Genomic DNA, 25,512 nt, shown 5'->3' with positions numbered 1-25,512 from the left:
TCAAATATACTTTTTTAGGAAATAATTTCTTGCACAATCATGGCTATATAAAGTAACAGGTAAACCTATTTGCAATTTTCTAAATGTATGGTGAGGTGGTTTATGGTACTAAACTGAACTAAACTAAAAGTCTGAATATCTACTAATTCCATGCCACCGGTCATATTCATTATTATATAATAAAAGTACAGTATATAATTCTCCGTAAATTCCACCCTCCCAGTAAAGAATATGAGCCAGCTGTTTGGGGTTTTTTTTGTTATTTTGACTCACCGTCATTATTTTCTGACACTCATAACTGGAGTAATCTTTTGGCCTGTATCTCTTGTGAGCTCCCTCTTCAACATTCACAAGAAACTCCCCGATGGGAGTTGTTCCTGAGCACCACTCAAGAACCCCGCTTCTCTGAGAAAGGGGAACCACCTGTAAAAACAAAACCACTGCTGCAAGGGGGAGGGTTACACACACACAACCATGAATGCGCATGCTGCAGGGCATGGGTGCCTATTTGTGTTTGCTTAAAGACAGGAGACCAAAGCATACAGCTGACCACAATGTATGTTTTAAAGATACGTGTATACATATCTCAAATGCTCTCAAGGTTCTTCTACCAAATACTTGCAATTTTTTTCCTAGCCCAAAGAACCTTCCCCTACTTACTTCAGTACAACCGAAGGACTCCACTCAATCTGCACGCTTGCGTCAGTACCCTTAGATGACCTGTGACTGCCAACAGCTTGCTATGCTTGAATGTGATAAAAGCAGCATTTGTGCGAATTGCACGTAAAAAGTAAAATCTGGAAAACACGTGGCAGCTGCACGAACATACTAGGCTTGTCTTAGTCTGCCTCCCTCCCACCCCAGGGAACAATTGCTCACTTCTTAACTGGCTGTAATAGTTACCTCAGCTGCTGCAGCAGGCAGTACTGGCCAGAATGAACAATCTGTCTGCAGAGAAATAGCTACTGCCTGTTTCCTTCAATTTTCTTTTCTTATGAAAGTCGCTTTATCTCATAATGCAACCTCCATTCTCTTTTCCGTGCCCTCATTCATTTTTACACAGATAAAAACCTGAGTCTTCATTCAAAATTATTCAAAGACTGTGACTCTACCTCCACCTGTGAATTCTTAAAACTCCGCTAGCAATTCAGGTAAGCTCCTCTAGAGATTCTGGAGTGTGCATTTCTCATGTCAAAGACAAGAACTTTTATTTAAAGAGTACTTACTCAGAGGTCACCTTCACAGCTATAATTATAATCCCAAGCACACAGAAAAAGAGGAGGAGGACAAAGAAAGTTTCTGTTCAAATACATTTTCTGCATTTACAGTAAGAATTTACTGCTGTATTCCCTATTTCAACAAAAACGGTTCTGCAATTCAAGTTCTGCAGAACAAACACTAGATGGGACTTCTGGATTCAATTGTAAGGAATACTGCAAGACTATAATTAATTTTTAATTAATTAAGGAATATAGCAAGACTAAAATTAATGAGATTAAATTAATTAATTAAACAAACTTGTATGCTCAAGTTTCATGACTAGCAATTCACAATTCGAGGACAGTCCATGTCTTAATTTCTTCTCAATTTTAAGTTCATATAAAGAAAGCTTTTAAGAGTATTTGGGCATGAGAATTTGTTTTTAAGGATTTGGAAAAAATTAAATTAAAATAATTGTTGTAATAATTAAATTGTATTATTTGTTTATTCCATTCATTAAGGAGGAGTGACTATTTTAATAACATAAATAAATACACTTTTATATTGTCTCTGGATTGAAAAAAGGAGAATGGGGAAATAAGCTGTATTGGTAGCATTTATTCCTCTGCTGCAGCAGCTGTTCAGGATTACCTTGTACCTTCGGATAGTTAATTTTCTCTTTCGTGTTTCAGTGTTTTGCTGGAGCAATGAATTGCACATCTGGAAAACCTGTTGCATAACAGCATCTTGTCTCAGGTCATCACGCCCCTTCAGCATAAACAGAAAAAGGCAGTTCAAGAACACTTCAGCATCCAACTTCTTGTTCAGCAGCTTTAAAAAATTATTTAAAATAATTCCATAAAACACAAGTTACTTTTCCACAATAATGAACTGTAATAAAATGTAATTAACGATTGCTTTTTTTCTGTATTTGGTTTCCTAATAGTGCTCAGCTGCTTAAGCAGAACCATCACTAACTTAAATCATCACCTTTTCCTTCTTTTTTATGGCAAATATTATTTGATTAAGCTTTCAATCAATGTACATGGCTTACGGTATCCTTTCTAAAAGCAGGTGTTTCGTTCACCATATTTAACAATCCAGCACACAGCTGAAGCAGCACTACTTGGTACTGCAGTTCTGATTATTGGATGCAGATCTAGTGATTCATGCTTCTCTTTAAAACTTTCAAAACTACCCCATACTTAACAGCCAAACAGAATTCTCCCAGCAGCTCCTGAATGCATACATTCAAAGATGGAATTAAATCAACAGAGTTTAAAGAGAAATAAATTGTTTTCAGAGATTTTGGGGTTTGATAAGTATGTTTTTGATTGTCTCTGAATTGTAATTCTTTTTATATGGGGAAGAAAGAAAAAAGGAGGTATTTAACACAAAATGCTGATGGCTTTTATTTCCTGTACACTCCATATCACTAGTTGAGACGTGACCGAGCGAGTCACAGGTCTGGTAGTTGTCAGGTAAGCTACTGTATTTTACATGCACTGTTGAAAGTAATTACAAAAAATACTTAGTATTATTACTTACATGATTATTTATATTATTTGTTGTTATATTACTTATTATTACTATGTAATTTCCTTTATGAAAGCATTCCTGAACTGAGAAAACTGACACTGAACTGTGAAAAGTCTGTTCACAGAACAGACTTGATACATGAGAAAACTGACAAGAGACATTAAAAAAAATTCCAACATACCAAGCCTGCGATGTCATTACAAGTGACAGAACCTACCTTAACCAGCTGTCTCCTTTCTTTACCATCTGAGCCTACACAGTCTATTATTTTAGGCAGATTCAGGCCTCCTGCTAAGCGAAATTCTGGCTTAAAAGACCTTATTGTCACTAGATTTTCATATTGTCCTGTAGGATCCACCTGAAATTACAAATTAGTTTAAAATTAATACAAGTATTACCTCCAAGTCTCTCTGAGAAAGTGGTAGTGAGTTGTTTGCAGACCTTGTTGCAGATACACACTGAATATTAATATGAGCATTCCATCATCTACAAGGATAATACAAAGGCTACAAAAATAGGCTGAGCAAAGGAGTGAGTCTTTTTCCTCCCTGTTCACCTCATTGGTATGTGGTGCTGCTGACTTCCACTAAACAACATCTGACACAACTTTAGCCTGACCCCAACTAGCACTCTTGCAAGAAAATGTTCAGGTACAGCTGGGGAGCATTAGGCTCACATTAGGCTCAAATGGACCCAATCTACAATCCTAAAACTGTTGCCGTCTATAGGATCTGTATCTTCAGCCATTCTCCATATCCTGGTGCCCCAGAGCTACCCTACTCAGCTGTAAGGAAGTACCAAGCTGTTGGCATCACAGACCTCCAACCATTTCAGACAGTTTGCATTGGAGAAGAAGAAAAGCAAAAAGGACAATTGAGCTGTACAAAGGAGCAACACCTGGGGCCAACAGGAGCCCTAAAAACAAATGCTATTTATCATGGTGGCAACTTCTGGCTTCTGAAGTCAAATGGCATAAACCAGTCCCTTGGCTTGTTTTATTTAGCTTTATAGACAGAGCCCGAGGGACTTCAGCACAGGGAAGTTTGGCTTCAAAACATTTAAATTTTAGGTGGCTGGCCCAAAAAGCAGCTCTACACTCCTGAAACTGGCAAGGTTCCTAGGTAGAGCATGCAGCATCTAAGAACGGGTGCCTATGCATCAATCCAATCAACAACTTGTGCTAATGGGAATGGATCATTCACCATCACTGAATGGTAAAAAAAATACAAGCTGGCCATTTAGGAACAGCAGAAGAGACATACCTATTAATTCTTATACTTTTCTGGGCATTAAGTCTCTTCCTGCAACTCTAAGCTAGCACCGACAAAACAGGAGATTCAGATTCCCAGGTCCTCTCTGTGATGCAGGCAGCTCGTCACCCACCCCTTTTGATAACGAAACACTCGTCAGGGGTAACAGTGGCAAAGCCGTCTTCACACAATAAGCCACTATCTAGCAAATATAAGACTTGGGGTCAACATCTTCTACAGCCTAAGGAAACCATCTCACCCTGCATCTCCCACCTGACAGGAAAGGACCCCTGGTAGGCTGGCCTGGAAAGAACATGGGAATTCGATGAAGAAATCTATGACATGATTGTTATTATAAAAATTTGAAGCCGATTCTATAAACTGATGTTACAGCATGTATCTATTTCAACTTCAGTCACCTTAACTTCCATGGTAGGAACAACAACATCCTCCAAATTCTTCAGTTTATGAATTGGCTGGTCAGCAGGAATACTTATTCCTTCTGTAATGAAAAAGAATTCTTACTTTTAAATTCAGAACTATAAACATAGATTAAAGTTCAGTAAAAGAGCTTACACTGCTTTTGGGACCCAAAACCTCACTGTATACTTCTGTCTTCTGATGAAGATGACCACAGGACAACTGGAGTTTTCTAGAGTTTCATACTTAAAGTCTGAACCTTACAGTGCAAGTAATTACTGTGACTTTAAGTTCAGAATAAGTTCTATGTTTATCAAAAACAGGACCCAGTGCTACCATACTATCTCCTAATGTACCTTCACTATTAAAAACAAAAATCATTTTTCCAAGACTTACTTCTTTGAGATTTCCATGGAGTAGCATCTACATTTGCTAAGGTGATGTAAGCATCACAAAGTGCTTCAATGTCTCGAACCATACGCGCTCTCCTTCTTCTTACAGTATTGACTATATTCCTAGCAGCCTCCATTCTGTCCTAAAAACCCTCAATGGAATAACACGCAGTTAAGTAAGTACAATTGAGATACATCCTATGAAAACAGAGAAAGTTGCAATAATGGACAGTCCCTTGGGATATGAACAAAACTAATCCGAACAAGAGTTCCGTGCTGCACAATCTGAGATAACAAGTAAAATATTATTGCGGGTTGAAAGGGAGCAAATCTGTCCAGGTAAAGAGCAAAACACCTGAAAAATTCTATAGAATAAGGGACAGGCAGTTCTGGATGTGCTTCCACCATCTTCCTGTGTGTTATTTCCTCCCAACTGAAGAAAAAGCCTGTATGCAAAAGGCAAAAATCTGACCACGTTGTCCCTTCTGTGCCTAACTAAGAGATCTAGCTGTTTAGTGTAATCCTACTCCTAAGCGTAGGATGAACTACAAATATGACAGAAAGGTGAAAAAAGGCCAAATAAAATTGTCATGAAAAATTTTATCAGTGTGGGTTTAAGAGGGTAATGCCAAAAAAACATGCCAGGGCTACAGTGATGGGGGAAAGAAGGGGCATTAATCTATGAGAACGGCATAAAATATGAGATGATTCCAAAGACAAGTTTCAACAAAATTTAAGCAATAACAGCATTAACATGAAGCCGCAGTTCAGCATTACCCATCATCATGGCTTTTAACATACAAAGGTCATATAAAGGAACAAAATATATATTGCAAACGGCTAAATACTTAGAACAGATGTTACCACTCAAAGCAGAAAAATTACTTAATTCAGTATGTACTTTCAACAATAAGCCCACTCAAGTCTTTGTTGCATCTAAAATGCCTTTTACAGAATCATACATCAAGGACATTTATCACAAAACTCTTCACAATAACTGGGTCTATTTGTTGCAAGAAATGTTAACCATATTTTGTTCAACCCCATAATTAGTTCTTTACATAATAGCTACTAATGCATGCACCAAAAGAAAGGGGTTTTAATTATTAAAAGTACTTTTTTCCTCCTACCCTTTCTTAACAAATGTCAGCTGATGAGCTCTACACTAGAATACCCCTTGACATAATTTTTTTTTTTCAATTTTAAACAAAATTAAAGGACTGAATGTGATTAATATAACAGAATTTTATGTACTCACCACATCAAGCTGGGAGATTTCTTTTGGTGCGTTTTTAATTAACTTATTTCTTCTTATTGCATCTGGTTTTGTGAGGAGTTCATCTTTGTTTGCATTTGCCAAAGCGAGTATTACAAACAAAGTATGATGTGGATGATCCAGTGAAATTCTGGACATTAACTGTCAAGAAAACCAAAAAGATCCCCTTATTGAAAACTGCACAGATGAAAAAAATTTGCTTAATTAACATTATTAATTCTTTTGAACTTCTAAGACTCCTAGTAAGAAATTAAAAGTAATTCTTAGATGGTATTTCCACAACTAAAATACATTCAAAGTATATTCCTATACCTGCATAAGACTACTCTTATACGACAAATAACAGCAATTAAGTAGCAAGGAAAAAAGTCCCCAAAATTCTCCCCCCACTACGCTGATTTTTGCATCACTCACTTTCAATACACCTTCATCACCTGTATAACTCATTTAGCTACAACTGCTCAATGGAAGTTACATATTGTTTAGAAGTATGTACTACTAAGCCAATCAAGATATTGTTAGACAAAAAAGCATAAATTACATTATTCAGAACTTCATGAAATCCTAAACCACCCATCATCTTGGTTCCCATCCGAGCAGCCAGCTGGTACATCAGAGGCAAAAACTTGTATGAAGGGATCTTCTCTGCGTTTTTCTGTAGCAGAGAAAATTAAATTACAAAGCTGCACTAACACCAAAAAAGCCATTACAAATATATAAATAAAGTAAAACAAATATAATATCATGTAAAGGCTAGAAATGTTGCATTAAAAAAAAAAACACAACTGAGAGTAAGCATTGCTATGTGATCAAATGGCAATCCAGTATCACACCATCTTGGTCCATGTCTCCTAAATGCTACAAGTACTTCATAAGAAAACAACTATTTTCTAGTCTATTACAGCAGAGTTTTAAATATATTGATTCAGGATTAATTTCTAGATTCTTTGTGGCAAGAGACAATGGCAAGAGACAATCCTAATAAAAAAAACCCTACAATATAGTTTAAGATAAGAAACAACTGTGTGTTAAAAATATGAGTAAAGCAACACCTTCTATTTTTCAAAGTTAATTGTAACACAAAGTGAATATTTAAATTACACAGATCTCTGTTATAAACAGATCATTCGGGTAAGAGTTAACAGATTTCCTGCATGATTCTAGATGTGACAGAAGCAGCCTCGGAATGAGAAATTTACTGGTCCCAGGCTACGATGTTACACAGACAATCTAAAAGCATATCCTTTCACCTAGAAGTATATATAATGTAAATGAGAATAATGTACTAAAGGATGCTGAAGATGGGATTATCCAAGGTATGTAAAGAACAAGACGACAACAGTGAAAGATCATTAGATATGCTTAATCATACAGACCTGTCAAATCAAAATGCTAAATTAAGTGAAATTAAAATGCACTGAGAATTGCAGCTCTCCCTGATATAAAATCAACTGATGAGCAATGATGACTGAAAAAAGCAAGTTTTGAGGGAAAAGTTAAAGAGATACATAAGAAAGCATACTGCACAGCACTATAACTCATCTAGGAGAAGAAGGAGAAGAAAAATGGTCAATCTAATGTTAAAGCCATAAGGAGAAGCAACAGCAGACCTTCATCATTTCATTGACTCTATCAACTCCAGAATTTTCAAGCCATAGGGAACAGAGTCGGAAGATCCACATATCATGTTCTTCTCCACTTAGTAAACAGCTGATATAGTTCTCCACTGCTTTGCCCAAGAAACGTTTACGATCCTCAGTTAGGGCACGTATGGCAAATTCATCCAGTTCAAGTTCTCGCTGAACCTTCACTGTGTATCTGTGTAAACAGACATTATTTGTAAACAACACGTTATCTCTTAATGAACTTACAGCAAGGCTGTCCCTAGTTCTCTTTGTCTGGTAAGTACAAGCACAGTAAAATAAACAACTGAAAACTGTGGGAGCTATTCCTTTGGTGTATGTTCACACAGACCCATCACTGTAAGTAAATTTTCAGTCAGCGTCCTTTTAATGATTTAATTTCTATATTGGTGTAAATGTGAATATCCAGTACAAATAATCTGTGTAAAGACGTCAGTTTCCAACAGCTGAAGTTCAATTTTTCCCCCTCACTTACGATTGCTCTTACTAAATCTTTCAGAATTCTGTATTTAGATTAATTTTATTTTTTCACCAGATGTGTAATGGAAAAAAAATCTCAAACTCATTTATTTTTACTCTGTAACATTTTCTCTGCCAAATAAACTGAAAAGATTCAGGGAATAAATGTGAATTCTGGCCCATGATCATCCATACTGCTTAACTGCTGTAACACACCTGGGCTTCACTTTTGGCCCATCTAGCACTCCTAGACCCTGTTCAGGCACAGTTCACACACTATTCACATCAAGCGCTACAGATTTCACCGCTGTTTTGTGGAGAAAGAAAAATTCAGCTCTAGAGGTGCCACCCACGCTGTACCACTCGCCGAAAGAGTTAGTAAAGCTGGAGCCTTTGATAGCTTCAGAGTAACCGCCTCTCCATTTGCACGCTCACCTGTTTGTCTGAACTCTGCGCTCCCTAAGGAGGCCAACCTCCTCCTTGGCCTTCTTCAGTAACGCCTGCTTATTTTCAAACTCTGAGGATTTCATGTAATTCTCAATTCTTTGGTACTGATTATCTGAGAAACGAGCCAAAGACAGGAAAGCCTTCATCTTCCCTTTCTTCAGCTCATCACTGCTGTCTCCGCTGTGGCTTGCAGCAATTTCCACAGCCTAAAAGGGAAGTTACAATAATGATAAGACTGATAATGAGGTTAACAGTGCTGCATAATATTTGATTAAACTCTTCCACGGTAAAATAGAATGGCTGAGGTTGGAAGGGACCTCTGGAGGTCATCTTGTCCAACCCCCCTGCTCAAGTAGGGTCACCTGCTTCAACAGGTTATTCAGTGTTGATTGGGATGAAATATCTACGCATAGAAAATAAAACCTACCAGGCTGAATATTTTTCTCCTAAGTGAATTTAATCTTTGAGGACTGTTTCAATGCAAACAGTTAAAAACATTATCCTGTATGAAACAGCTTTAATAACCATACAGGAGTCTCCTACAGCTATCTATCTTTCAGACTAACTATGCATGAAGTTTTACAATAATTGTACAACCTTGTATCATAAGATGGTGTGAAAAAAATAGAAGAGTGTCCAAATAGTGCCAAAAAGAAAAGAAAATCATATGTGAAAGATCATCAGAAAAATCATCAGAGTGAAGCACATAGACAGTAGCAGAAAAAAGCAGCTATGTAGAGTTTAATGAATTAGTATGGAATAAAGAAATAGAGAGTGGACAAATATTAATAAAACTGTTTGTATTACTGACTAAGAGTTATAAAAAATTACAGTACTTTGAAACATTAGAACAAGACTTTCCAGCACTTGGAAAGAGAATGCTACAAATGCAATGCCCATACTGAAAACATGGTTAGTGGGTGATCTGTCCTGAGAAGGAAAGGAAGGGGATGGAGTGGAATAGGAAAGGGAAACTGGACTAGTATTTGTCATCACTACACGTCCAAGCCAGTATTACACAGAAGTTGCACTGTGACTTCTATAAAGCCGTATTCTAAATATTTTATAAGGTTACAGTGTTATAAAAATATTATAGTTTCATATAGTATTGTATAAGAAGCTGTATTTTTGATCCAGAAAAATAAAGCCTGCATTGAAAAATTTACTTGGCATTTTAACACCATATTTTAGCACAGTGTTACCTCACAGACTGGATGTACCTTTTCTAAGTATTTCTGCATGATGACTGTAGGGTTTTCCAAGCATGTTTCTGCTAACCAGGTTCCGCACAGCCTCAGACACTCTGTATACATCAATTTCAGATGAGGATCATTCTCAACCTTTGAGAAAGTAAGGGGGAGGAGGGTAAGAGGGAGGCATCAAATAAAAATACCTTTTACATATCGGGCAGGCAATTTATGAAGCTTTTAAACCCCAAATATAATTAAATTACTCAGGCCTATTACACATATCTACAGAGCCATTTGCTATCCACATCTACAGTAGTCAGTAAGGTTAAATAAATCACATTCACATTTTATTTTAGACTAAAGGACAGCACATATTTTTAAACACCTAACAGTTTGAACAATGAGAAACAGAATAAAACAATGACAAACTGTAATAAAAATTAAATACATTCATGGCATGTTTCCAGACTTGTATTTTCTAATATCCCCATTAGAAGTATCATAGTACACTCCACAGGAAACGTTTAGGAATTGCGTGATCATTACATTTTTCAGACAGACCTCTACATGGAAACTTGTTTAAAAGTGCTCTGAGACGATAACGGAGAAGGTTTCCAAAGGACTTGCCTCCAGACTGGAAGCTCAGTTTTAACTGTATAGTAGGACAAGTTTCCAAAATACTTTTAGTACAGAGTACATATTAAAGACCACCTAACCAAGATGGCAATGATGACTGTGAAATACTAAGGACATCACAGGATGTGAAAACATAAAACCTCCTTGTGTGGACAGGGTAAATTTAACACTGGAAGGTGAGAGAAGGACTAAATTTTTAGAGGCCCTCATCAACTGATTCGTCACGGAGCAATCATGAAAATCAAAAGAGGAGCAGCAACTCTTGATTTTGCCCTGATACGCATGGAGAACTTGGCCCAAAATTCTCCAGTTTTTCTGAAGTGTGATACACCTTAATAACGTATATGGACTCAAAGTAGATGTTTATTATCCTCCAAAAAATACTCAAAGAAAGCCACCATAGCTAAACACAAAGGTAAGGACAAAACTACACAAAATGAATTTTTGTCCAAGTGAAAGATATTAAAGATATCATAAAATATCCTGTCAAAAAATAAAACCCCCACCAGGCTGTCCAAAGAACCCAAACAACTTGAAAAAGACTCAACAAATAATAAAAAAGCCTTTTTTGAACATATTAGGAGCAGCTAGCTCCATTAGCTAGTAAACTAGTGGACCAGACAGGCCACTTTGATAAAAGACAGTAAGAGTTATAAAACAAATAGCACTTTAAGAAGATAAAGCAGAAAACCTTTAAATTATTTGCATTTGTGTTCACTGTGGAGATGAAAAGTCCCACTGCAAAGCCTTTCTTTATGAAGAATTCAAAGGTGTTGCTGCTACTGTAGTGTCAACAGCAAAGGCTACTAAACAGACAGACAAAATGAAAACTCAGTTCACCAGGATCAAAGTGTATTTTTCCAAAAGGTCTACAATTCACAGATTAAATAACTGAACTACTTAAAGAGGTATAAAAGCTTTCGCTTAAAACTGCCTTAATATAAGAGGAGTGGCAGGTGTGACACCAACATTTTAACAGGTTCCAGGGAAGCACAGGTCAGTAAGACTTTCAGAAGTGAACAAATCAGAAAAAAAAAACCCAAAACCAAAAAAACAACTCACAAAGAGAACGGATGGATTAATATGGAGAGATGCCAGAACAGCTTTTGTAAAATGACATCACAGAATGACAGAAAAGTCAAAGCTGGAAGGAACCTCTCCAGACCATTTGGCCCAACCTTCTGTTGAAAGCAGGGCTTTAGGCTAAGTTTTCCAGGACTCTCCTAAACTGAGTCTTGACTACTCATTTCCAGCAAGGGAGATTCCGTCACTTCTTTGGCCAAGCTGTTCACAGTCTTTAGTGGTAAAGAATTTTCTTCCTGTATCCAGATGGCATTTCCCTTGAAAAAACTTGTGCCATTGCCTCTTGCCCCTTCACCGTGCATCTTGGTAAGCAGAATTGCCTCCATCTGCACTATAACTACCTTTCGGGTATCAGAAGACTGTGACTAAATCCCCCTAAGCCTTCACTTCTTAAGGCTGTAAAAAGCCAGTCTCTACAGCCTCTATTCCTTTGCCAAGTTCTTCAACTCTTTAATCATTGTGGTGGCCTTCTGTGGGACCCTTTCCAATTTTCCAGTGTCTCCCCTGAATGGTGGACCAAAACTGGACACGTTATTTCAGGTGTGGGCCAAGTGCCAAAACCAGCAGAAGAATCACACTTCTTAATCTACTGGCTACAGTCTTGGCGGTGCAGCCCAGGACCTGGTCCACCTTCACTGCTACAAGAGTGCACTGCTGATCATTTTAGCTTGCTGTTCACTGCGACCCCAGGTCCTTTTTGGCAAAGCTACACCCCAGCCAGTCAGATTCTTCCCTATAATGCTGCTTAAGATTATTCTATTCCAGGTGAAGGACTTCCTACTGATCTCGTGCAGTTCCTGTTGGTACAATCTTCCAAACGATTGAGGTCTCTCCGACTGGTGGATTTCCATTCCCTAGTATCTCTCTCTTTCCAGTTTGCTATTATCTGCAAAATTGGTGAGGAAATTCAGTCCTGTCCTACAGACCTCAGTCATAAAAGTAGTGTCAGACCTGATAACAAACTATAAGGAACTCTACTTCTGACTGGCTACCAGGCTGCCTTTGAATCACCAGCAACCACCCTTTGAGCTCAGCAGCTGAGCCAGTTTTCCACCTATCTTGTCTTGTCGTCTCATCTATCCAGTCTGTACCTTACCAGCCTGTCAGGAACGATACTGTGGGAGACTGGGCCAAATACCTTGCTAAAATCACATCAGATGACACTTTCAGCATGTCTGATGTCTACTGGGCAAACTGTTTCATCAGGAAGACAATCGGGTTGGTCAAGCATGATAAGTGTATTTCTGTGGGATTTTCCCAACCACCTTGTTTTCCTTCATGTGCTTAGTAAAAGCCTCCCTGAAGACCTGTTCTGTAATTTCCCTAGGAAATGAAATGAGTCTGACTGCTCTGTAGTTTCTGATCTTGCTTTTTGCCCTTTTTGTAGATGGGTGGGATTGTCCTCTTCCAGTCATCAGGACTTCCCCTGATTTCCATGACCTTTCAGAGATTATATGGAAGTGGCTTTGACATGATGCCAGCCAACTCTCTTAGCCTCCCCGAACGTATCCCGTTTCCCAAGTCAATTGAACTTCGTGAAGAACTCAATGAGAAAAAGAAGATATGTCTGATTCAGCCTGCTCCAACAGATTCCAACAGTCACATGACATGGTTCTTCTACAAAAGGCTGCTGAAGAAACTAAGTTGCAAGAAATAAAACCCATGATTCTTGGAGGGATAAATAACTAAGATATGCAACAGAAACAGATAGGCCCCTTTTTCCAGGGGAGTTCGGTCGCTAGTGAAAAGCCTCCAAAATCCAGCCATTGTCCTGTTCAAAAGACATTAATGTTGAGAAGGTGATGAGCAATATGGTGATGATCTTGAGTTATTCAAGATGATAAAAACAAGGACAGCCTAAAGAACTGCAGACACACAATACAGGACAATAAATGGAATGAAAAAAATTCTGATGAAATTACCAGCAAAAATGAAATATTAAGTGATGTATGAGAGGGGCAAAAAAACTTCTTGTATACAATGATGGACTGCAAAATATTCCTGTTTGGAAATGTAACTATAAAATGTTACCTCACTATGGAGAATGGAGACAGGGAACATGCATTCAGTGTTTTTTTCCAAGATCAGAACTAACATCAAATGAAGTTGGGGGTTCAAAACAAACAAAAGGAACCGGCTCTTAAAACTGTGGGAATTAAGCTGTGAAACTCCTTGTTGCCATTTTTTGGATATTGAAAGCTTACAGATTCAAAAAGTGACAGGACAAATTTATGGTATAAAAAAAATATATTGGAAGGAATTACCTACAAAGAAACTACCTTTGGTTCAGGAAGTTCTTGTGCTACGAATCAGTCTGGGGGAGTACTCTGGCTATATAGCCCAACTATTCTTTACACTTTTTCTTAGAACTTCGCATTGCCCATTACTGAGATGGGAGAGAGGGATTTTTGTTTCCGTTCTTGTATTCTGAACTGGAGATGGGAATATAGCATTTGCTTCACATCAAATGACATAATTTTTCAGAAAGTTTACAAAAAGATCTAAGATAACTAAGACCCAGAGGCACTTGCTGAAGTCAATTTTGATGAGACAACATTCCACTGTTTGAGGTAAGGTTCCATTTTCAGGAGTACAACATAAAACATCACAGGGGATGATTCAAAGACAGGGAACAGCATCCCAAATCACATCTGTGTTCCTTATTAGTTCATTTTAGGATTAGTTCAAGGGACAAAGAAGTAGTGAGTATTTATCAGTCAAAAACTTTCCTAGAATTTCTATACACTTTGTGATACAGCTTCAGCCTGCTGAAATAGAAGCCTCAACTCATACTCCCACTTTTGCAAAAAGACTCCCTACAGACGTCGGGCATGCCTGCAACAGAGGTATGCTCCTTTAGCATAAAATATATTGTTACTGTCTCCCTGGATTAGTCTTCTTTTACACAATAAGGACCAGAGATAAAATCTTTTACTATTACTACTGTTCTCCTAACAAAGCCATGTATGCTATTACAGTTCCTAATAGCCTATGTATCAGAAACGGTGTGGCCAGCAGGGCCAGGGCAGTGACCGCCCCCTGTACCGGGCACTGGTGAGGCCGCACCTCGAACCCTGGGTTCAGTGTCGGGCCCCTCGCTGCAGGAGGGACGTCGAGGGGCTGGAGCGTGTCCAGGGAAGGGCAGCGGGGCTGGGGAAGGGGCTGGGGCACAAGTCCTGTGAGGAGCAGCTGAGGGAGCTGGGGGTGTTCAGCCTGGAGTGGAGGAGGCTGAGGGGAGACCTTATCGCTCTCTACAGCTGCCTGAAAGGGGGGTGTAGGCAGCTGGGGGTCGGTTTCTTCTTCCAAGCAACAAGTGATAGGACAGGAGGAAATGGCTTTAAGTTGCACCAGGGGAGGTTTAGGTTGGATATTAGGAAAAATTTCTTCACCGAAAGGGTGGTCAAGCATTGGAACAGGCTGCCCAGGGAAGTGGTTGAGTCACCATCCCTGGAGGCATTTAAAAGACATGGAGATGTGCTGCTTAGGGACAGGGTTTAGTGGTGGATTTGGCAGTGCTGGGATAACGGTTGGACCTGATGATCTTAAAGGTCTTTTCCAATCTGTATGATTCTATGGCTAAACAATCCTTCTTGGCTATTAGTTTGTTTACCTGTTGGCACAGAATAAGTTGATACATCTCTGTGTAACAGTTTTGTTTAAAACAAGCTACTTTTTTATCAAGGGAAATCACCTCTAATATTAAAAATCTATGTATTTCACAGTGGTAGCACTGGAAACAAATTAACGAATAATGGATTCTAACATTTGCTACTCTTACAGACTCACTTTGAAAACCCCTGGTAAGATTTGTTAATACAGGTTTTCCTGCTTTCAGACATTCTGAGAGTACAAATCAGATTTAATAATATTGCAGACAGCCTTTTAATTTTCTTCCAAGGGAAAATTTCAGAAAGTGGAAATGGGATCTTAAATAATTTAATTCCCATAAGTTTATATAATATATAACACATACCTGAAACCAATCTGCATCTAATTTTTTTATCAGACTTTTAAGAATACTCAGTGCAAGACTCTCTTCCTTTTTAGCCCAAAAAACCTGAGCTTCTTCTAGTTGCCATTCAGAAACTCCGTATCCTGTTGGATTGTGTTGTTTGATCTGAAACATAGCTCTTTCTGGAAGCTGAAATTGAAAAAAACATTATAAAACATTCTTTAAGTGAAATATATGTATCTCACAGAAAGTTTTGTATTTAAACTCCATCTACATTTGCTCTAGTTCCATGGCATATTCTGCCAATCAAATGCTAAGAATTTATTTGCAGGAAAGAGATGAAGTTATTTTTCTATATACTTGCAGAAAATCCTCATCTGCAACCAAAATAGACTATGGAATTAACCTTCATAAACTCAAAACTAAAGTATCAATGTTTAACATTTTAAATTACTTGGAGGTATAAAGTACAGAAATTCTACAATCAGTACCTACTGAAATAATGGATTTATAATTTTAGCTTAGTGATTAATATTATATCCTAAGAGAAGGCAGAAAAATAATACAGAAACCGGCACCACCATATACTAATTCTTTTGTATGCCCACCCCTTCACGCATATCACTGGTGAAGTAATGTCCTCATTATTTAGTAATCTAATATCACTATGATACTACAAAAAGCAAACTACCTTTTTAACAATGGCAAAGACTGAGGCTAAGGTGTATTCTCACAAGCTGTCCAACCAACAACCAAATCAATTAAGATTTTAAATAGGCATGGTAAACAACTAAAAGGTAAGAATGCCTGTAAATGACAATGTAAGTTTGGGTACTTCAATAAGTGGTCAGTGTGATGACTCTCTATGACACTCTCTTCTTCTCCTGACAGATGGTAGTGGCACCAAAGAGGAAGAAAAGCTATTAGTTGTAAAGAGTGCTTCCTCAAAATCTTTCCTACATCCAGACACTTAATGTTGTCAACTACCAGCACGCCAAAAGGAAAGGGTTATCATGCCATGGTGTACTGGGCCTGGCTGAGCCCCATAGCAGCGCTCGTACTACTGTGCTTGTATCGGTAGCTGGGAAGGTGGTGGTAACACCCCGGTGTTTTGGCTCCTGCCGAGCAGTGCTCGCACGGCATCACGGCTGCCTCTCCAACATTGCCCCCCACCCCTCACCAGCAGGCTGGGGGTGAGCAACGTCTTGGGAGGGGACAGAGCCAGGACAGCTGACCCACACTGACCAATTGGATGTTCCATACCTCACAACGTCTGCTCAGATATAAAAGCTAGGAGAAAGGAGGAGGAAGAGGGAGTATTTGTTATTTGTGACGTTTGTCTTCCAGAGCAACCACTCATGTACTGAAGCCCTGCTTCCCGGGAAGTGGCTGAACATTGTCTGCTGATGGGAAGTAGACCTTTGTTTTCCTTTGCTTCCACATATGCAACTTTTGCTATTGTTTCATTAAATTGCCTTTATCTTGACCCACAAGTTTTTTTTCCATCTTATTTTCTCCCCACCCCCCCCTGTTCTGCTGAGGAGGGGAGTGATAAAACAGCTCGGTGGACACCTGGTGTCCAGCCAGAGTGAACCCACCACACATGGTTTGAAATACTGATAAGGCCCAGAAGTATGCCCCAAAGGTTGCATATGACCTACAACGCTGAAGAGGCTGGAACAGTTTTTTCAGAAACACACTGGCTCAATCTTTCAAAACCTTCTAATCTTCCCAAAATATGGTGTCCCAATTTTAATCTTCTTCCGTAACTAAAAATCAAAGTGGGAAAAAATTAACTTCTGTTGAGGCTCTTCCACGACACTCATCACCACAGTGCAGTGGCTGAGCAGGCATGAGATAAAAACATTCTGAAGTAATTTTCCCAAACAATTCTGGAGGCACTGAGTAGACCTTGCAAATTTATGACATAAAAGACAGCTGTCCTACTGATTTCAAAATTATTCACAAAAAGAGTTAGAACATTCCTGAAATCAAAGTTTAATACAGTTTCATAAGAGAAGTCTTAAACATCTTTCCAGGTTATATGTTTAGCTGTAACTACTTTCTGCAGAGGTTCTTGGAGGATATTGTTGCTCTATAAATTCTTGTTGAGTTGCTCCTTCAGATGCACTACCTAGAACAAGGCAAGGCTGACTCTGAACCTTAAATGCATTAGCAGCTGTGGAAACCACTGATACTGCAAATCCCACTAATTCATTCACAGGGATTTACCACAGTGCAACGATGCTTAAGAGTATAAAACCTTGAAAACACTAAATATACAGGAGCAATGGAGTTCTTTTTGCAGCATTCTTTCTTTAGTCTGGAATACTAACAACAGTATGATGGAATTGAAAGCTGGATATATAAACGGGCACCAAAATTAAGTAACAGAGTTATAAGAGCATTCTTCAACAAAATTTCATTTTTATATCATCTACCTCACGGAGTAGCTTAGTTATGACCAAATTCAGAACACGTGCCCATAAATACAACTTATGAATAGGTTCTACATAGTTTAAGTCTCCAACTAATTGATTTATTGAATAAAATTAGAATACAGTTAACTTTAGTACTGTTAAAAAAGAAGTTATTTTATGAACTAAAAAACTAAACATCCATCACTGATCTTTCCTGGAATTTGTTACCTGTGTATTTTTAGCAGTTCTTGCCAGTCTAGAGAGCTCCACTAGGTGTTTGGTCAGGATGTCTTTAATACATTCTCTTTTGTTATTTTCATTCTCCTTTTCAAGCAAGATCTCCAAAATTACAGTGCGCAGAGCCATGATAGGTTCCTGGAAACAGAAGTCACTGTCCTTGAGAAGCTCAGACTGTCTCTGCCATTTCAAATAAGTATCGTTCAGTTGTTGAGTAGTAACAGATCTGCAATTGTTGCCAAAAAAAAAAGACCTGTTATTAATTCTCACTAAATATCAGTGAAATGCAAGACAAGTAACAGAAGTAAACTCCCAAGGTAGTTCAGTTCAAAACCAAGAAACAGTCCATAAAACTCTAAAATGACTAATGTGCAGAATAAAATGGCAGGCTTCCAGTTTTAACAAACATGAAGGTCTAGAAATCAACATTAGCAGGGTGTGCAACTCCACTGCAAACATTTTTTAGCAACAATGTCGTGTTAAAAGGTCCACCAGCAAAAAGAATCATGTTGAAACAGAGAGCTGCTTAAAATATTAGAAACCAAGATTCTTATTCCATTATATAGGTCATATATGGCTTAATGTAAGAATAAATTCCAAACTGTGATATTGTAGCTGTGTAGTATGTTGTTACATGTATTTTCTTAGGCAACTCATTATCGGCAAACAGCAATGGTTCATAGATCCCAGGCATGGTAGATGGCTGTAGGATGGCTATAAGCTACCAAACCGATAAAACTATAGCAGAAAAAAATCAGCATCAATAGCACCACAGAGATAAATACCTTCCTATGATTAAAAAGTAATGTTAAGAATTGAGGTAGAATACTGACAGTAATAGCGGTCCATGAAGAAAGTGATTCAAATTGAAACAATTTTCAATAGATCTATGGGTATCATCAAGGAAATGCAAAACATTTTTAGAATGGAAACTAGAAGACAATGACTCAGTTTAGTAAACCAAAGCCTAGGAGATATGACTGACAACTTGGACTATAGCAGGGAACTCAAAACAAAGGCAAGAAAGCAATTATCTAAAAAACAGTATTGGCACAGTATCAAATAATTAAAACTAGACCATGACTAAATCCATCTGGAAATAGGGAATCTAGATTTGTCTTCACATAGTAATGTTAAAATCTTTTATTTTTTAAGTTATATTTTTTAAGATGAAGTTTGAGATGTTCATGCATAAAATTTGTTGAGGTGGTTTTATTTTTGTGCCAGACTTGATTACCAAAAATCCTGAAAACTAAGAAGTATGAAACAAGCTTAAAAAAATACCTGGAGAACAGCAGACCGATATTTTCCAACTCTCCAATTAGCTGTAGTCTGCAAAGAGTTGGATATAATGAATAAACAGACTCCAGACTGCCTTTACACAGCTCTTCTACTTCATTCACTCTATGGATTTAACAGAGAAATAGTAAATTATTATTTTTTAATATCCACAAGTAATTCCAAGTATCCATAACACAATTTCCATACAGCAACCAGAATTGAAACAGCAACACTATTCAGTTCAGAAATATTTTGTATTACCATTGAAGTTCAAAAAATTAAGTTTGTCAATAATCAAAAACACTGTAAGCATATATAAACTCCAAAGCCTATCTGACGGCTCAGCTAAAGAAGAGCAGTCAGCATTTAAATCCACTTAAAAGAACTGCAAAGTAAGGGATGTATACTACAGGAAATGTATCTTCAATTAGCAAACAAATTGTATATGCACAACAGACAAATTTAAGTTAATCAACTTAGAAATGAAGTTGCAGTCCATAATTTTTAATTTTATTCTATGCATGAGTCTTTATTCAAGCCCATAAACCCCCATAATAGTCTTTCATGCATAACTTGTGAGTACAAGGTCTCTTTCTCCCTAACAGCAGAGTATGAGCATTTGCATGCAGTTACCTGGCATCTTTAAGACTCTCATAGAAAGCAGAGAATTCCTTATCTCGTAAAGACTGAAGAGCATCATACAACGATTCATGGTACCCTGGTCTTCCTGTCTCATCTCTTACAAATAAAACAAAAGTAACATAAAATAAAAAGAAAATTATAATTCTCTACAAAGAAGTCAATTTTATCTTTATGACAAGTATTTTTTAGTAGTTTACTTTCTGCAGTTGGATGGATTGCTGTTTTGCATGATAAAAAATAATAATGCAACTTTGTAAGCTTTAAATTAATTGAGTATGTTATAAATTCATGCTGTTCTTTTAAAGCAAAGAAAAAAAAGTAATTGTCAAAATGTTTGGCACATGGAGAATATATCCCAGTTTCTATCAAAAATATAACACAGAACTAACTGCACAATAAAAATTTAAATACAACCCATTTCTCAGTATTATGCTGAAAGACACATATTACAGTATATATGCAACTTCAATTCAGAATTAACATTTTTTTTACATTTAACTTCAGCAATATTTTAAAAAAGGAAAATATAAAGAAAATTGGAAGGCTGAAAAAACCCACAGTGTTCAATCCAATTTTCTCTTTGCCTTTTCACTTTTCTTTCTGCTTCTCTTTGACCCTCCTCTTTCCCGCCATCTCAGTTCTCTCCCATCTTACACGTTGCTTTTCTGCTCCTGTATTAAAGCTGAATATTCTAGTTGCCTAAGAGGTTTACAACCAAAGAGGTTTATAGAGACCCCAACCCAGGGACAAATAAAGCCCACCCATATGAAGTTTGTTCTGATTGTGGCACAACATATGCCCTTCAAAAGGGTATATACTGTCTGTGAAGTCCTCCAGGTGCTTCTAAACAATGATCTTAAGACAGTGCAGGAGAAGAGAATGAACACACCAAGGGTATGTTCCCCAAACCCATCTCTCTATAAGAGTCTTAGGAGAAAAATCCTCCATCCTCCTGACTACTGAAAGTTACTGAAGTTACTGGATTACTGAAGACCCCATCATGTAACTTCTGCTTTTACCAAAATGTAGTGAATCTATTCTGTATTCCTCCTAAAATGTGTGATGATGTAGGTGTACTAGAAAGGGACAGAGTTCACACTAGATCCTGGCCAGTCATATGAAGTAAGTAAAGCCAGGCATCTGACATTACACAAAAGATTACTTCTTTTGAGGGAATAGCCATGAATCAGCACTGGTAGCTGCTTATCCAGGTCTTGATAACCTTTTGTAGCTTACCAAGTGGTATTTTCCCCATTTTATTATAGACTAAATATTAAAAAAAATCTATCCATCATATGTACTTCAGATACATCTATTATCTGTCTCAAAAATGGAAAATTTCAGTTTATAGTTATGAACAATCAAAAAGAAGAATCAACTGCATACAGTTTCCCAGGAAAAGGAAAAGTGTTGTGCATACAAAATAGACAGGTCTAAGCAAAAAAAACTTTTTCAGTTCAATGATTAAGATAAATTAGGTGACCTGCTTCACTGAAATGATATTCTAATGTCATCTTTTTGCTTGGAACTGAAACCATTGCCTTTCACTTAAAGAACTAGGAAAATCGTAAGCTGGTTTACTTGACAGAAGAGACGTGGCCCCACTGCATATTCCTCCACGCTGCCTGGTAGCGTATTTCCTGCAGTTCTGCACACCACTCAGTGTTTTCATGTTCCAGTCCTTTTAAGTACGTGGAAAGGGTGTGGCAAAGCCCAAAATTCTGCAAAGCCTGGAATTAACAAAATTACTTGAAGTTGGTTATTATTTCTCTAATAAACTGAACTGTTTATTTTAAAAGGCTTTGTTTTACCTTTAGGAACAAAAAAGCCTTTGAGGGTAAGGCAGAACCATATGTGTTTCTAAACTCAGCACTATGTAAGATAAAAACTTTTCAGTAAAACTACTAATCACAGTATCAATACCTGCAACCCCAGAAAAATTATTTCAGTACTACTGTGGCTGGCATTCTTTGAAATAAATTTCCATGTTGTGTTACAAATGAAATATCTGCTCACATTTCTCCATTCCATCACTCCTATATAGACTGTCAAAACTGGTTAAACTTCTTGACCTGTTTTTCTTGGTGGGGATTTGAAAAAGTTTTCTACAACTCCTAAAATCCTATCTGTTTGAAGACCATAATGACTTTATAGTTGTGACAACGTCTCCAGGTTATGCGCACAGGCATTATGAAGGAGAAACACAACGGAATTTTAACCATTATATATAGATATGTATTTATTTATATACATATAAATATTTAAATATTTATATTTATTTAATATTTGTGTTCATATAAATATTAAAATATATAATATTTTTATTTATATTTAAATCTAAATAAATGAATAAATTATATATATAAAATAATTTGGGGTAGGAAAAGTACCATAGGAAAATGAAAATGAAGGGAAATACAGATATACCTCTGCTATTATTATTACAGAACTGGTGTAAACATTTTTAGGCTAAAAAAGCAACATATTTTTACAGGATCAAAATAAGACATCAATTCTATTTATTTCTTTAATCAGAAATACCACAGCTTCAGTAAGATAGCTGCCACAATGGAGAGGTTTAAAGAATGAGATGGAAAAAACAACTGATTACATTACTTTCTATATCCTGTCATTTAAGGATTTAGGCCAAATTCTGTATAAAATTTACTACATTTATTTTGCAGCATTTCACAAAATTCATTACCCAAGACAGGGATTATGGGTGAGTGACAAGAGAACTAGAAGCCTTAATGTTTTCATGACAAATACTGAGTTGTCTTATACAGTTTGGATGCTTATGGCAGTAGCCTTGACTTGACCAAAGAGATCTCTTTTAGTCCTAAAACAATTCTGCATTTACTACAAATGACTCTAAGTACAACGGATATCAATTCCTACAGTCATTTCCTATTATAAAATAAAATTACCTCTATTATTCCTGCCTGGCAAGTAGATGGAGAGAGGCTTGCTTCAAGGTCATATGTTACAAGGGCTTTCTCCCATACTGCTTCATGCTCGTATGTTCTTATCCTGTTGTAAGTTAACAAGAAGTTTTCAGTTTAAGTTCCTTACTAATAAATGAAAGCAGTGACTTTAAAAAACATAAGAACATTAATAAATTATACCGTGCTAATGGCTGTAACATTCTTCCTCCACCACAGCCATAGAGACTGTCAGGTTCTCCAATGCTTCTATATATGTCCATGAGAAGGTCCTAGAACATGAGCCATAAAATGAAGAAGTACCTCTTTCAGAACCAGTTCAAGTGAGTTTTATATGTATCAAGTAAGCTTATAAATACAAGTCCTTCCATGTAACATGTTATCATTGCTTAGTTTTCCTTTACGCAGTACCTGAACCTGCTGTCATCACAGGAAGAAAAGTTTTGTACTAGAACAAAACTGTTCAGGACTACCTAACTTCTCTGCCAAATTATTAAAAAAAACTAGCGCTGGGCCCTAGACAGACAAAAGCAGAAAAGTTGAAAGTGGTTGAAAAGCAGAAGGCAGTAAGCAGTACTGAATGAGTATCAGGCACACCAGGTAAGCAATGCAAGCACAGTTCTGCAATACTGAACTATGGAAAGAAGTAACTTAGACAAGATTACTGAATCAGATTTTATGTATTAAATAAACTTGCAGGATATAATACTACTTCAGTTTGGATTATTACAACTTCCTACACTATTTGCTGATTTCGAACATATTGCTCTGACAAAACAAACTGAAAAATACTTGGCGGGTTACCACCATGAGGTCAGTTCTTTAGGGAAACAAAGTCTGCTTTGCTGCAATTTAAAATTTGCCAGTTAATTAGTGTTTCAGGAGAATAGATCCTGAATTTAACTTGTCCAGCAAGGCTATTGAGTTCACTTTGAATCACAGCATGAGGAGAACTTTCAAATACAGTTTTTGAAGTTCAACTATAGCTGCCTTCAGCTCAGATGAAACCTACTGTTAACTACAATTATATGAGATTATATATATATATATGCTTTCGGATTATGAAGCACACACACGTACCTGTAAACTTATGCCAGTTTCTTCTTTACTTTTTTCATTCAAAGTAGTAATAATTGTTCTTTGACTTTCTTCTTCAAACACCAAACTCTTGGCTGCTTTAAAAGACAACCTAAAGGAAATATTTCAGCCAGTACAGTTAAATGAAATTACATACAAAGAAGTAAAGAAATTCTGAAACTACACTTATGAAGTATGGGGCACAAACACCAAATGCACGATCAGGTCGGATGTATCCCCCCCCACATTATTCAAAATGGCTCTCCCGCAGAATGACAAAGTGATCAGCTGAACTGAGAATATCAGCATCAAGGAATTTCAACATCAAGGTGGTTTTTCAGAGGAAAAAAAACCAAACCACCTTGTCTATTTCTAATCTTTCATTAAATCAAATTGCTTTGGTCAATGCTCTCTTCTGGGAAAGAATAAAAGCAACTACATAGTATATATGCTTACAACCATACTTTTGCTATACATTCACTGCCTTAAAGTTACCTGTTGCCAAAATGAAGCTAGTAAATTAGTTACATGTTTTGATCTTGCTAGACCAGAAGACAAGCTTAAGTACCAATTATAGAAGAAAACTCCTTCTGCAAGGATCGTTCAGCTCTACCCATACAATTCTGGTCATGACTCTGGTTTCTTTCCTCCCTTGATTCACTTCTGCCTGTAATTTAGCCACTAGCACACTATTAATTATGAGAAATAGAATCTGAAAAGTGTTCAGTTTATAAAGGGAGATTCACTATGGTTTAATATCCAGAAGCATTAGCTTTAGTGAAGTTTCTCCAGAACACACACTACTAAGAAAACCTGGTTAGAAGTCAAAACAACACTATTTTGAGTGTGTCACAGTTAGCAAATTAGCAAAGTTGGGATCACATTCAAGGACTGGTGGAAATATTTTCCAGGTAAATACACACACCTAAAGAATTCTTTTAAGGTTTCCTTGATTTTTCACGTAACAAAACACTACTGGGACACCCAAAACATGATCCATTTTACCCAAAATGTCAAGAAACTGCTTTCCTCAAGCCTTGTACCTTTCTTGCTGCTTGTCTATATTTATCTTGTCTGCGTAGATTTCTGCATAGAGCAAGGCTGTGAAGTGAGCAGCACAAGACTGTGCTGCTATAGCAACCTCAAGATAATTCAGATCTAGCCAGAAGCTGTCATCAAAAACCGTACCTGAAACAGATCTGATTAAATAAGAATTTTATTATTGCTGTAACAGGCCTTCCCTCTAACATTAAACAAAATAAATCCAATCTAACAATAAAGCTTTCCAAAGGCTAAATTTATCTTAGACCCCCTCAAACCAATACCACAAATAGTTTAATCAACAAATTTTTAGAAAACTCCTTCAGCATAGATAGAACACTTTAAAGCTACCTGTATCACTTCTGTAACAAATGCAAGGTCACTA

At 37.2% G+C, this 25,512-nt stretch overlaps 1 protein-coding gene across 4 annotated transcripts in view; it reads right to left on the bottom strand.

Annotated features, from left to right (window-relative positions):
- Positions 1-25,512, bottom strand: part of ATM (ATM serine/threonine kinase) — an 80,289-nt gene that overhangs the window by 4,924 nt on the left and 49,853 nt on the right. For 3 of the 4 annotated variants that reach the window (XM_037376742.1, XM_037376743.1, XM_037376744.1), the window contains 19 exons: positions 25,130-25,285; positions 24,090-24,198; positions 23,193-23,281; positions 22,995-23,097; positions 21,649-21,797; positions 20,059-20,163; positions 19,429-19,548; positions 18,136-18,370; positions 15,509-15,676; positions 9,847-9,966; positions 8,615-8,832; positions 7,688-7,895; positions 6,619-6,732; positions 6,060-6,218; positions 4,806-4,944; positions 4,409-4,491; positions 2,957-3,097; positions 1,852-1,968; positions 274-423 (listed from right to left, as the gene is read on the bottom strand). In XM_037376742.1, the coding sequence (XP_037232639.1) occupies positions 274-423; positions 1,852-1,968; positions 2,957-3,097; positions 4,409-4,491; positions 4,806-4,944; positions 6,060-6,218; positions 6,619-6,732; positions 7,688-7,895; positions 8,615-8,832; positions 9,847-9,966; positions 15,509-15,676; positions 18,136-18,370; positions 19,429-19,548; positions 20,059-20,163; positions 21,649-21,797; positions 22,995-23,097; positions 23,193-23,281; positions 24,090-24,198; positions 25,130-25,285 (2,683 nt within the window). Of the gene's footprint in view, positions 1-273; positions 424-1,851; positions 1,969-2,956; positions 3,098-4,408; positions 4,492-4,805; positions 4,954-6,059; positions 6,219-6,618; positions 6,733-7,687; positions 7,896-8,614; positions 8,833-9,846; positions 9,967-15,508; positions 15,677-18,135; positions 18,371-19,428; positions 19,549-20,058; positions 20,164-21,648; positions 21,798-22,994; positions 23,098-23,192; positions 23,282-24,089; positions 24,199-25,129; positions 25,286-25,512 lie in introns of those variants that run through there. The other variant, XM_037376746.1, reaches the window with a different exon arrangement.

Source organism: Falco rusticolus, chromosome 2, assembly GCF_015220075.1.
Source record: "Falco rusticolus isolate bFalRus1 chromosome 2, bFalRus1.pri, whole genome shotgun sequence".
In the NCBI taxonomy this organism is placed as follows: Eukaryota; Metazoa; Chordata; class Aves; order Falconiformes; family Falconidae; genus Falco; species Falco rusticolus.
The sequence above is the reverse complement of the archived record's forward strand: the minus strand, read 5'-3'. Positions and strand labels throughout refer to the sequence as shown.